At 34.6% G+C, this 13,286-nt stretch overlaps 1 protein-coding gene across 2 annotated transcripts in view; it reads left to right on the forward strand.

Annotated features, from left to right (window-relative positions):
• NAV3 (neuron navigator 3) overlaps positions 1–13,286 on the forward strand; it is a 374,287-nt gene that overhangs the window by 314,120 nt on the left and 46,881 nt on the right. For both annotated transcript variants that reach the window (XM_023194757.3, XM_023195381.3), the window contains exon 23: positions 5,929–6,012. In XM_023194757.3, the coding sequence (XP_023050525.2) occupies positions 5,929–6,012 (84 nt within the window). The remainder of the gene's footprint in view (positions 1–5,928; positions 6,013–13,286) is intronic.

Consider the following 13,286-nt stretch of genomic DNA (forward strand, 5'->3'; position numbering starts at 1 on the left):
TTTGTCCAAAAGGGGTATGGTAAGTCAAAAGAGTATCTAGTTAGCTCACCTCTCATTTGACTGGCAGAGTAAAGCCCCTGTTCAGTAGAATGTATATTAAGCCTTCCCTCCCTTTTGTAAAGTTGTTCTGAACAGAGCTTCATAAAACCACAGGTAGTGTTAAGCTGATTCTACTAGCATGTCCTTAGAAAGGAGAGCGAGTATATTGGCAGGTGCTATTGTCTGGTCTTTCTGATCAATAACCCACCAACAAACAAAAAGAAAACAGGAGCCATACAAGGAAAGGCAACTAAAGATGCTTGGTCATAGCATACAATAAACCAGGTAGCCTCTGGCCTCTCGCCCACACCTTCAGGCAGCTGGGTCAGGCGGGATGCTTTTGCTTGTCTTTTAACATATTTTCTTTACAAATCTCAGCCATTACATAATTTGGAAATGGACACCAAGGCTAGTTATTGCTAACATTTTTAAAGACATTACTGAATGAATGTGTAAGGAAACAAAAGGTACTTTATTGCCTTTCAGCAGATAAGTCTTTTAACCAAAAATCTGTTGGGTATTTTGAGATTGTGTTCTACTTCCTTGCTTATTTAATATTTTCATATAATTTGCTAGTTACTCTTGCTTTTTTGCATCTCTTCTAAGAGAAAACTATTTTGTACATATTATTAATGACAAACATTTCAGTGTTTGGACAATTTTTTATAGTGTAAAATAAATGTGAAACTTTATGTTGCAGAATCATTCTTGATTCAATTAACTACTAATTTTAAAATATAAAGTCTCATATATATCAAGTTTATTATGGGTAAATATACATTACATATATGTTTTATATGTATACATAATATACTATATATATTTCCCATATAAATAATAAAATGCTCTAGGCATATATATGTGTGTATACATATATGCTTTCATAATATACATATATAAAATACTATATATATATACTCTAGGAATACATATATGCCTATATATGCACCTATATATTTATGTATTACTATATAATCTATAGCATATATATTACTATGTAATATATATAAATATATGCCTAGAGTGTTTTTAATTTGTCAGTGGGCTGTCTCTGAATTCTATATGAAGAAATAAAATGTAGACATTATGTATAATGATATTTCATCTTATTGTTTAGCATCATAGTAATTATCTTTACATATCCAGATTACTTTTGCACCAACCTAATACATTGTGTGATTCCAAAACCAAAGACAATATAGATTGAAATGATATTCCATCTTGTCTACCTTTATAGACTTCACCTAACACAAGTCAGGTGATATTAATCATCATATTAATACAATTTTACTCCGACCTAAAAATTATGCAACTGCTAAAGGAAAAATCAGAACCAAGTAAAACTGTCATTAACAACCCCCCTGAAAATCCATATTTTTTAAAAGTCATTTTATAAAGTCTCTCAGACAAGATGTGTTACCCTATAAGTTTAATCAGTTTTACTTTCCATTTTCTCATTAAGGTGATCATTAGTAGAAAAATTTTCCCTTATTTGCCTCCTTTTCCATTTACCCTATTTAGTGAGAAATTTAGCCTCTCATAACTTCTAAAGTAACAATGTTAATCTGATAAACTAAACCAAGGTGACATAAGTTTAAGACAGTATTTTTTTTCTTCAACTTTTAAGTTCTGGCCTACATGGGCAGGATATGCAGGTTTGTTACATAGGTCAATATATGCTATAGTGGTTTGCTGCACAGATCAACTCATCGCCTAGATATTAAGCCCACCATCCATAAGCTGTTCTTCCTGATGCTCTCCCTCCCGTAACTCCCACTGACAGGCCTTAGTGTGTGTTATTCCCCACCATGTGCCCATGTGTTCTCATTGTTTGACTCTCACTTATAAGTGAGAACAAGTGGTGTTTGGTTTTCTCTTCCTGTGTTAGTTGCTGAGGATAATGGCTTCCAGGTCCATCCATTTCCCTCCAAAGGACATGACCTCATTCCTTTTTAAGGCTGCATAGTATTCCATGGTGTATATGTACCATATTTTCTTTACCCAGTTTATCGTTGATGGGCATTTGGGTTGATTTCATGCCTTTGCTATTGTGAATAGTGCTGCAGTGAACATAATGCATGCAGGTATCTTTATAATAGAATTATTTATATTCCTTTGGGTATATACCTAGTAATGGGATTGCTAGGTCAATTTCTGCTTCCAGAGCTTTGAGGAATCACCACACTGTCTTCCACATTGGTTGAACTAATTTACACTCCCACCAACAGTGTAAAAGCATTCATTTTTCTCTGAAACCTCCGCAGCACCTGTTATTTCTTGACTTTAATAATCACCATTCTGACTTCTGTGAGATGGTATCTCATTGTGGTTTTGACGTTACACTTTTTTTGTATGTTTGTTGGCTGCATGACTGTCTTTTTTTAAGTGTCTATTCATGTCCTGTCTATTCATGTCTTTGCCCACTTTTTCACGGGGTAGTTTGTTTTTTACTTGTGAATTTGTTTAAGTTCCTTGTAGACTCTGGATATTATACCTTTGTCAAATGGGTAGATTCCACAAATGTTCTCCCATTCTGCAGATTGTCTGTTCTCTCTGAAGATAGTTTCTTTTGCTGTGCAAAAGGTCTTTAGTTTAATTAGATCCTATTTGTCAATTTTTGCTTTTGTCACAATTGCTTTTGGAGTTTTTATCATAAAATCTTTGCCCTTACCTATGTCTTGAATAATATTGCCTAGATTTTGTTCTAGGGTTTTTATAGTTTTTGGATTTTACATGTAAGTCTTTAATCCATCTTGAGTTAATTTTTGTATAAGGTATAAGGAAGTGGTCCAGTTTGAATTTTCTGTATATGGCTAGTCAGTTCTACCAGCACCATGTGTTAATTGTTTTTTCAGGTTTCCCCATTGCTTGTTTTTGTCAGGTTTGTCACGATCGGATGGTTGTAGGGGTTTTTCACTAACATAATTGTAACATACTTTTCATTGAAAACAACACGACTCAAAATGTTCTTAGTAACTAGTTATAAGTGTTTTGTGCATACTTACAAACTGTCATTCTAATCATAAATATTTTGAGGTTGCTTATAGCTACAAAATGTAAGTAATATAGTTTATACAGCATATTCTTTATAATCCCGATTTCTTTGTCATATTTTAATTAATATGAAACTGATAAAGTATGCACAAAGGGTAAAAGAGAGTAATTTTCTTCAAGTTTACACATTTAAGGACTCATAGTACAATGATTAAACATCAAATTTCTCCACTATAGGAGAATTAAAACTGAAATATTGAGTAAAATCTTACATTTCATTTAGTAAGTGCTAATAAAGCGTTTCTGTCATAATTTTCCTTATTTTAAAAGAAAAGACACAATTTTAGTTTTAGGTTTTAGTAAACAATTTTATGGACATAGTGGGATTATTTCTAACAGGTTAAACTGAAATGACCATCATGGGCATATATATTATAAATTCACAAACGAACTTATGCTAAATACCACATGGATGAATCTTAAAACCCATGTAAAGCAAAAGAAAACCACAAAAGAATCTTGCCATTTGATTACACTTGGGTAGTTTTTAAAATAGGCATATCTAAACATAGTGTTTAAAAATGCAAGCTTGGGTAGTAAAAACTATAAAGAAAAGCAAGAAAATAATTACCACGAAAGTTATGTGGAGGTTATCTTTGGGGAAGGAAGATGGAATAATGATAAGACAGGGGCAAAGAAGGGCTTTTTGATTCTTGAAATGTCCTATTTCTTGACTTGGCTGGTGAATGCATGAATGTTCACTATGTGATGAGTCAGTGGCTGTTTTCATTTTGTTCACTTGTATATATGTGTGGATTTTTCCACAGTTTTGAAAAGGTAAAGTTCAGGTGTGGTGGCTCACACCTATAATCCCAGCCAGCACTTTGCAGAGCCAAAGTGGGAAGAATCACTTGAGGAGAGGAGTTGGAGAGTAGCCCAGGCCACAGAGTGAGGCACTATCTCTACAGAAAATGAAAAAAAAAGGCGGGGCGCGGTGGCTCAAGCCTGTAATCCCAGCACTTTGGGAGGCCGAGACGGGCGGATCACAAGGTCAGGAGATCGAGACCATCCTGGCTAACACGGTGAAACCCCGTCTCTACTAAAAAATACAAAAAACTAGCCGGGCGAGGTGGTGGGCGCCTGTAGTCCCAGCTACTCCGGAGGCTGAGGCAGGAGAATGGCGGAAACCCGGGAAGCGGAGCTTGCAGTGAGCTGAGATCCGGCCACTGCACTCCAGCCCGGGCGACAGAGCAAGACTCCATCTCAAAAAAAAAAAAAAAAAATAGGAAAAAATGAGCATAGCCGTATGCTAATTTTTCAGTTACTAGGTCCGATATCATCACATTACTTTTTTGTCATTGAAAATTTTTAAAACTATAAGATACTGTTTTTTTTAGTGGTATTTTTCCAATTAAATCTGCTAACAAACTTTGGTGTATAATTCTCAAGGGTAAGGGTGTGTGGAGAGAGAGACAGTGTGTGTGCGCGTGTGTGTGAGAGAGAGAGAGAGAGAAGCCGGGGAGGAGAAAAAGAAGGAAGGGGGAATGAGTGGAAAAAGATAATAAAGAGTTGTTCCGATAGATTAAACTTTAGATGTATTCCCTACTAATTGTTTTTCTCCATATTGCAGTATCAGGTAAAGAAAGGCATCCCAGGATGAATTCAGAGCTAGGAACATGCACCTTTGTATCATAATGCTGATGGAAGGAACATGTACATTCTAACTGTTATCAATAATGGAATATATTTCCATTGTTAAGTAATGAGCCTTAATTCTTTGGATTTTTGTGATCCATTTGATAGTAGGAGCCTCAGCATTTCAACTCTGCCATAAGTACATGGAGATATATTTTATTTAAGTCATCTTATTCATGTCTTTCAAAAAGAAATTAATTTTTGGCCAAGGATTTCCAAACTTTGCCCCATATAGGTATAGTTTATTATAGACTTAGGTTGCAAAATATTAAATCCTTACATCCTTTAGGGACACAATACGATTTTATCAGTTTGAGATAATGTACCTGTAGTTCTACCTCAAGCCATGGTGAGAGATTGAAGTGCCCCTTCATTTTAATATTTTGGGTTCAAGTTGTTACATAAGGGCATGCAAATGGAAGCTGGCCTATTTTTGAGTTTTAATAAGATTGTCAAATACTTCTTAATCATAAGAGTTATAGTTATGTACTACAATATGTATAATTCTCTGAAATTTAAAATAAAACCCAAAAGCTTACTGTGAAATAAAATATGATGGAATATTATTTCTAACTGGCTTATCTATATTTCGTTCATTGAAGGGAATGTGAAGTAGAAAAGCCCTCTTATTGAAAAGAGTTTGGAAAGTAAAGACAACTCTTTTTGATTCAATTCTTTGTAAGTGGAAAAGAGTAAAGATAAGGTTCTAGCTGTCAGTAGATGTCTGACACTTGAAGGAGCATATCATTACAATAAAGCAGCTAACGTTATCTGCAAAGGTCATCATGAAAGTATAAAAATAAGGAACATTTGTCCATTGACCATTTCAGTGACCTCTTTTTGGGCTTTAAGTCTAAAAAACTTGGCAGATCAGAACTTTATATTTGGCATTTTGAGTGTCAAATCTCTACATGATGTGCAAATCAGAAGGAGTTATTACTTGCAAAATACTATCTTCTTTCAGAAGTTAAACTCACATTAAATGTCAGGAGACTGAACACTGATTTTAGGAAGACAAAGTTTAGAAAAGATGAATGAAAAAGTGTGTTAAAGAAGAGTCACCAGTCAGAGCTAACTATGATAGTCATAGTATTTAAAGAGTTGGAACACATGAAATAAAGCATTTTGTAAAATGAAAGCTTTTCTTCCATCCACAAAGATTCTGACATTTAAACTATGTTTCTTCCATTCTGTTCACAGGCACACCTTGTAGCAGCTTTTGAAAAGAGCTTAGGGAATATGACTGGCCGATTGCAAAGTCTAACCATGACAGCGGAACAAAAGGTATGTTCAGAAATTGCCACTGGAGATTGAAAGAAGGCAGCAAATTGCATAGGATTCTTAAATAATACCTGAAGCTCCTTAAAAATAATACTGCAGGCTGGGTGCAGAGGCTCATGCCTGTAATCCCAGCACTTTGGGAGACCAAGGTAGGTGGATCACTTAAGGTCAGGAGTTCAAGACCAGCCTGGCCAATATGGCAAAATCCCATCTCTACTAAAAATATATATATATAAAAAAAATTAGCTGGACATGGTGGCAGTTGCCTATAATCCCAGCTACTTAGGAGGCTGAGGCAGGAGAATCGCTGGAACCCAGGAGGCGGAGATTGCAGTGAGCCAAGATCATACTACTGCACTCCAGCCTGGAAGACAAAAAAAAAAAAAAAAAGAATAGTAAAATAATATTCAATTCTATACTAAATTACAACAATGATAATAACTTTCTTTTCAGATTTTAATTTAAAGATTTCATCAGTTTATTCCACATTGAAACACACAAAGGCACACAAAATTCTTTTTAGGCAGTCTTCTGGATGGAACTAGTGAAAGAATACTGAGTGTTGAGATAGAGAAACAGTCACATAAGAGAATATTCTGGGAGCGAATTGTTATGCAGTTGACAAGAATCACACTTTGGTAAGAACTTTCACAAGTACTGGTCACTAAATCCAGCTATAGGGCACAGCTGTAGGCTAAGACACACAGGAAGGATGCCTGGGACAGATGTTAGGACTCTGCCAAGTAAGGGACTTCAGGTTACAGCAGCTGTGAAACAAAGGCCAATCCTGTGTAATCTTGAAATAACAAGAACTAGTTGCCATCTAGGGATGTTGCCTTTGAAGAAAAGTCATTTGTTATATCAAAATGTTTAAAATGAACCTAAAGGATTTTATGGTATGAAAGAAGGAATACCAAAAAGAAAGGAATGGAGGATTTAGTTCAAAAGACAAATGTACTAAAAAGGTCCATACTGCGTAGAAAGCCTGGTTACCTTTGCTGTGATGACCAGTTAACTTATTTCTCTGCTGTTAGTTCAGTGGCCTTAACTTCCTTGGGTGGGTATCAGAGATAGGTGAAGCCTCTGGAATTGTATGGAGTGTGTGTGTGTGTGTGTGTGTGTGTGTGTAAAAATTGTACATGTGCATAAATGATCAGGTGTCCAGAGCTTTCATCTAATTCTCAAAGAGACTCATTATATAAAAAGCTTTGGGTATTTTCAGGAATGTGTTTATCCATAGGAATGGCTTCAGTTTTGTATTTAGATTCTGTAAGGTATGTAATTAGCTTTATAAAACTAGTATATATTATCAAATTTTGTCAGTTTACAAAAGTTTATTTTTTTAAACACAGAATGAACAGTTCAATGAAATCAAAGGAGAAAATCGAATATTCTTATAATTGCCTGGTGTGACTAGCACATTGTATTCTCTCTCATATTCTCCATATACCCTGCCTATGAGAGAGAATATTATCCATTCCTGGAAACCCTGTTCTAGCAGAGCTAACAAACTCCTTTTGAGACATACATTTTCCTTCCTTCCTTCCTTCTTTCCTTCCTTCCTTCCTTCCTTCCTTCCTTCCTTCCTTCCTTTTTTCTTCCTTTTTCCTTTTCTTTTTCCTGCATCTTTTCCACCCTTCCTTTCTCCTCCCTTCTACCCTTCCTTCCTTCTTTTCTCTCTCTGTCTCTCTCTCTCCCTCCCTCTCTTTCTTTTTTCTTTTTCTTTTTTTGCTACAGCTTGTCACTTCACTATGTAATATAATAACCCAGCAAATAGAATTACAAGGCTTTTTAGAGCAGCTGATGGGAAAGAATCAAAACACTGGGCCTCAGTATTCTTGAATGAGAATCCTGGCTATGTCTGTTAAAAGCTGAGTAATCTAGAGCAAGTTTATCTAACCTTTCTTGAACCTCAAAATCACCTTTTTATAAGTGGGGATGATAATAACTACCTTGTAGGATCACTATGAGGAGTAAGTCAGATACTGTTATCATGTCACATGCTAGGGGCTATCAAAAAATATTACCTTCCTTTACATTTATCTTTTTCCCTTGAAAATTATAAGATAACACCAAATTCCTCAATGGGCATATACCAAACATATGGCTGGAAGCGAGTGTTAGAATTTAAGTCTCAATATCTTCAAGAAGTCAAATTAATAGAATTTTTGTCCTCCACCAGATATTTTCTTGAACTCTATTATATCTGTAAGTGAATTTTCTCATACAAACTGTAAAAAAAATGCAGAGGTATGTTAACTTATGATGCCTATGATTAATGCCCGAATATTTAAAAATAATTTCTATGACATAAGAAATAACGTGTCTACATTATCCTTAAAATCACATTGCCAAAATTATAAAATTTTCTCAGAAGATATCAGAATGTCTCATTGGCCTTATCACTTTTTTAACTGAAAATAAAAGAACTTCTTTTTGAATTGCAAACTATATACACACAACAGTCTTGGTTAACTGTTCATTAATTTGAGGTTATAACTTGCCTATTCTCAAAGTGATATTTAAAAGCCTATAAAATTATTTGCAATATGAAATTGTATAATTCAAGGACAGAATCTAATTAAAACCAGTAGAGTAATGTATATGACAATATGCCTCAGCCTCGATAATTGCTACTGCAAGGAACTGAACTGAATTGAATTTCAAGGAAGCTAAGGTACAAAGGGAGATTGCTAGGTATGTTTTATTCTCATTTTCTGGCCAGAAGAACATAATTTAGACTGAAGAGACAAACTCTTTGGCACTAAATTCAAGGACGAATTTATTGCCAAGGTTTTTAAATTGGGGTCATGGAATAACAAAAGACAAAATCACTGTTCAAATAGACATTTCTCTAAAAGCTAAGGGCATAACATTTAATCATATTTCACTAAAGGCATTTCTTCAGGGAGCTGAGATAAAAGGGTATATTGCTCTCTGGTGATTCAGCAATCCTGAGAAAAGGCTTGTGAAGCATAGAGCAGAGATTCTTAAACTCCCTTCCCCAAGTTATAAGGTTCATTTTTCTATTTAGTCATTCATCAAGTTTATATTGAATTTGTGCTCTTCTAACGACAAAACAGTACAGACAATATAGATATAGAATGATAGATATAGGTCTATATCTATAAACATAGATATCTACTAGAACTCTAAAAGCATATTATACATATATATAATATTCCTCACTGAGTTTGTATTTCTCATACATATCTCATATATATGTCTCTCTTTATCATTGAAGTTATATTTTAGGAGGGTGACAGATGATAATAAAAATATAATTAAAACAGGCCAGGTGTGGTGACTCATGCGCATAATCCCAGCACTTTGAGAGGCTGAGGCAGGCAGATTCCCTGAGATCAGGAGTACAAGACCAGCCTGGCCAACATAGTGAAACTCTATCGCTACTATAAACAAAAATTAGCTGGGCATGGTGGTGGGCACCTGTAGTTCCAGCTATTCAGGAAGTTGAGGCAGGAGAATCAATTGAACCTGGGAGGTGGAGGTTGCAGTGAGCCGAGATCATGCCACCGCACTCCAGCCTGGGTGACAGAACAAGACTCTGTCTCAAATTTTAAAAATATATGTATAACCTATAACTAAAACATATAGAATTTCAGGTAATGATAAGCACTACCGAAAAAAGTAAAGCTGAGAATGAGGATATTGAGAAACTGGGTTGGAAGCTAAAACATGAAGTAACAAAGGCCAAGGTGGTTACATGTTCTTGATTACATACTTTAAAAATGGATAAACTAAATTAAGACTCAGATTCTAGTATTTGGGCTTCACAGTGTGATTTTCAGCAATCACGTGGCATTAATAGCCTGAAGCTACATCAAAATTTTTGTTTGATTTATAGACCAAAATAATTTTCTTGAATAAAGAGGGATTCACTCCTAACACTTTTCCTATTTCCTGATGCCAAATAACACTGACTCTCTTGCCAAATTTGTGTACCAGAACACTGGTTTTGTACACTTATAGCCTGGTAAGAAAGAAAAGACATGTATGAATAACTCAGAAGGCAGAAAATTATCATGCTATTAGACTCAGTACAATGTCACGTGCATTCTGAAAGGAAACATCTGCAGAGGCAGGAGAATCGCTTGAAACCCGGAGGTGGAGGTTGCGCTGAGCCGAGATCATGCCACTGTACTCCAGCCTGGGTGACAGAGAGAGACTCCGTCTCAAAAAAATCAAAATTACAAAAAAAGAAAAAAAAATAGTGATCAATCTGGCAGCATTTTCTGAAAGTTAAACAGTATTCCCAATAGCTGCTAAAAGAAGACATGCTGTAAGTCAGTCAGTCTGTAAGTAGGTAGAAATCAAGAGAATTGTTAATATGCTTGCTGAGAGTGAAATTATCTCTAGACATTACCCTGTACCTAACCCAGGGCTTGTAGACTATGATATTGACACGGTTTGATCAAGAATTTTATCCTGATTTCAGATCCTTGTCTCTTCACCAGCACTTCTTCACCAGGAATATGAAAAAAATTAAACCTGATGCCCTGAGGCATCCACTATATGTGCTGAAATAACTTCTTTTCTCACCATCTAGAATGGTACTAGCTATGTACCACTCTTGTCAGAATCAAGGATATTGCTACTAAATCATTGTGCAGGGCTTAATTTTCTTACAGAATGCCAGTTGAGAAAGGCTCAACCTCTAGGAATCCAGCAAACTATATTTTTATAAGTAACATTCTTATAGAACTACTTCTAAATCCTTGTGTTCAAATTTACTAAAGCTATATTCTCAGCTCAATATTTCAAAATTTAAAATTTAAAAGACTTTCAAATGAGTTCCCTGTAGCTGTCATGCCAAGGCAGTTAGAACATATGTTAAGGGTATGAGAGGTTTTTCTTATTAGAAGGTCAGAACAGGCAGAGGAATATCCCCTTGTATGAGTGATGAAGCTCAGATATTGACTACTATCCTAACAATAAAGCCTAGTAGTTTGCTCATTTGTTACCTCTCTGAAACTTTTTTTGGGTGACTACAAAACAGGAATTGAAACCTTCAAAATAAGGGAATTTGAAACCAAATCTTTGAAAATAGATAATGCTGCAACTAAAAATTTAGTTGAATAGGATTTTTACATTAACTCTCCCCAATTTACGTTATGATATTTGCCATCTAGAAGTGTTTTTAAATATATATATTGCTAGAGTCAGATGATGCATCCATTAATCTCTAGGGCATAGAATAATGTGAATCTAAAATTTTCAAATTACTTACGCTACTGGTATTTGGTGAATGTAATTTATTTGAAACTAGATGCAATAGGGATGGTCAGGTTCTTTCAGTAGAACAATTAGCAAGACTTCAGAAGCAAGGTGGAGTGGGAAGGGAGGACCTGTTTGAGGAAACTAGAGCTGGGAAGTGTGGGATTAACAGTGCCAACATGAGGACGTAAAGGACAGATGTGGTGGAAAATTTAAGCAGCCTTGCCTAGAAGGTCAAGTTAGTTGATGACATTTGTTGATGAGATTGTCCCAAGCTTATGAGATTCTCAACAAAGTCTTTATTACTGAGAAATTTGGAAAGAAATCAAGTATAGTTAAGAAATTGGGTTGGAAAGACCACCAGGAAAGGCTATTATTCTGACACAAAATTTGATCATTTTATTTTGAAGCATTTCAAGCCTGACCTGAATGAATTGTTTAGTCTCAGACACATGCATAAAACTGTGAAAAGAGACATTGACTCCATTCAGCTTCTTTAACATGAGAAAGTTTTATGGAAAACTAGAACTTTACAAGGTCAGCAAGTGTTGGAGGTATCATTATCTTGAATAGCTCATTGGAGGAAAGTGAAATCTTAGTTTGGTTCTTAGGTTTTAAAATATCTATCATTTTTGAAAAGTGTGAAGTAACAAAACATGATCTGATTATCTTATTCCTAAAATCCTTTGCAGAATTATCCCAGCCTCAATGTTCTCTTTAGTATTTAATGAGAATAAGAAACTGAAAATGACTGAATTGGAAGAGTAGACTTTAAATCCATATCTTGATGGCACATACATTTTTTTCAGTTTTTTTCTGAATGATTAATAAGGATTCTCAAAACTTGAGTATCTTCTATTTTTTCCTTCAACATAAAGAAATTATATGAAAATATTTTAGAATATCTAATGATGTTATAGTTAGCTATCTCAGGAATTCATTTCTAATCATATACCTCATCCAAACTCCCCACTATGGATAAAAATAAAATAAAATAAAAATTCTTAGTTGCGTCTGGAGGCCACATTACAATTTCTATGCACTATAGAAACCTGAAAAAATACAGCTTAAAAAATAAATGTGAACAGTAACCTTGATTATGAAGAAGAAAAATGAAGACTAGAAATAAACTATTGAAAAATTTTCATGTCTCAGTTAAGTTTTTATTTTAAAATTCTTTATGCTTATCTCTATCATACTATTGGGAAAGAGAGAAAAGAAAAAGCTGACTTTGTTCTCATCCAAAGGAGGTGATTCCACTGATTTAGCCAAAATAAGACTCCCTGGTTATAATAACTAATAAAGTTGTTGATGTTTTTTATATGGTACCCCACTCACTAGGTGATCAGACACCCTCTTGCAAAAAAAAAAAAAAATGCAATAAAGTTGAAGTTTTATGTTATTATTTCAAGGGAGAAACATCTGTTTAACGCAGACCAGAACATTTCAACAAAATCATCCCAATATTTATGGAGATCATAAATCAGGTGAAAAAGTATATTAATCAACAACTAAAGAAACTACATTAAATAGTCTCGAAGCACATTTTCATTTTTTTTCTGACAGGAAAACAGGTTTCACAAGGGTGGAGACATTTTACCATGGCTTTTAACAGTGAGGTAGGATATTTAAATAAAAAGAAAATTTTATGGAAAGCTCAGAGAAAAGAGATGGGTGCGACTTGAGTGACAAGGTGAGAGCAGATCTCATTAACTGAAATGAGAGAGAAGGAAGGAATTTTGCAAATATGCAAAGATAACTAGTGTAGGTTTGAACAGATTATGTCAATCAGTGTAGAATTTGGCTATCTTTTTAATCAAAGACTATGGAATATTTTATAGGTGTTTGCTTATACTCATAAAGTTCTAAAGAAATAGCAGTATGAATTTGGTTGAACTAATTTTTTTCATGGATATGATTCTCTCAAGTTATATAGCAGATACATTTCTTAACTAGTTATTCTTCCTTTTACATATATTATGCCACATTGAGTAACAACTAACCTGTTAATATCTATTGCTTTTTAAAATATAATTAATATT

The sequence above is a fragment of the Piliocolobus tephrosceles genome, chromosome 10 (genome assembly GCF_002776525.5).
Source record: "Piliocolobus tephrosceles isolate RC106 chromosome 10, ASM277652v3, whole genome shotgun sequence".
In the NCBI taxonomy this organism is placed as follows: Eukaryota; Metazoa; Chordata; class Mammalia; order Primates; family Cercopithecidae; genus Piliocolobus; species Piliocolobus tephrosceles.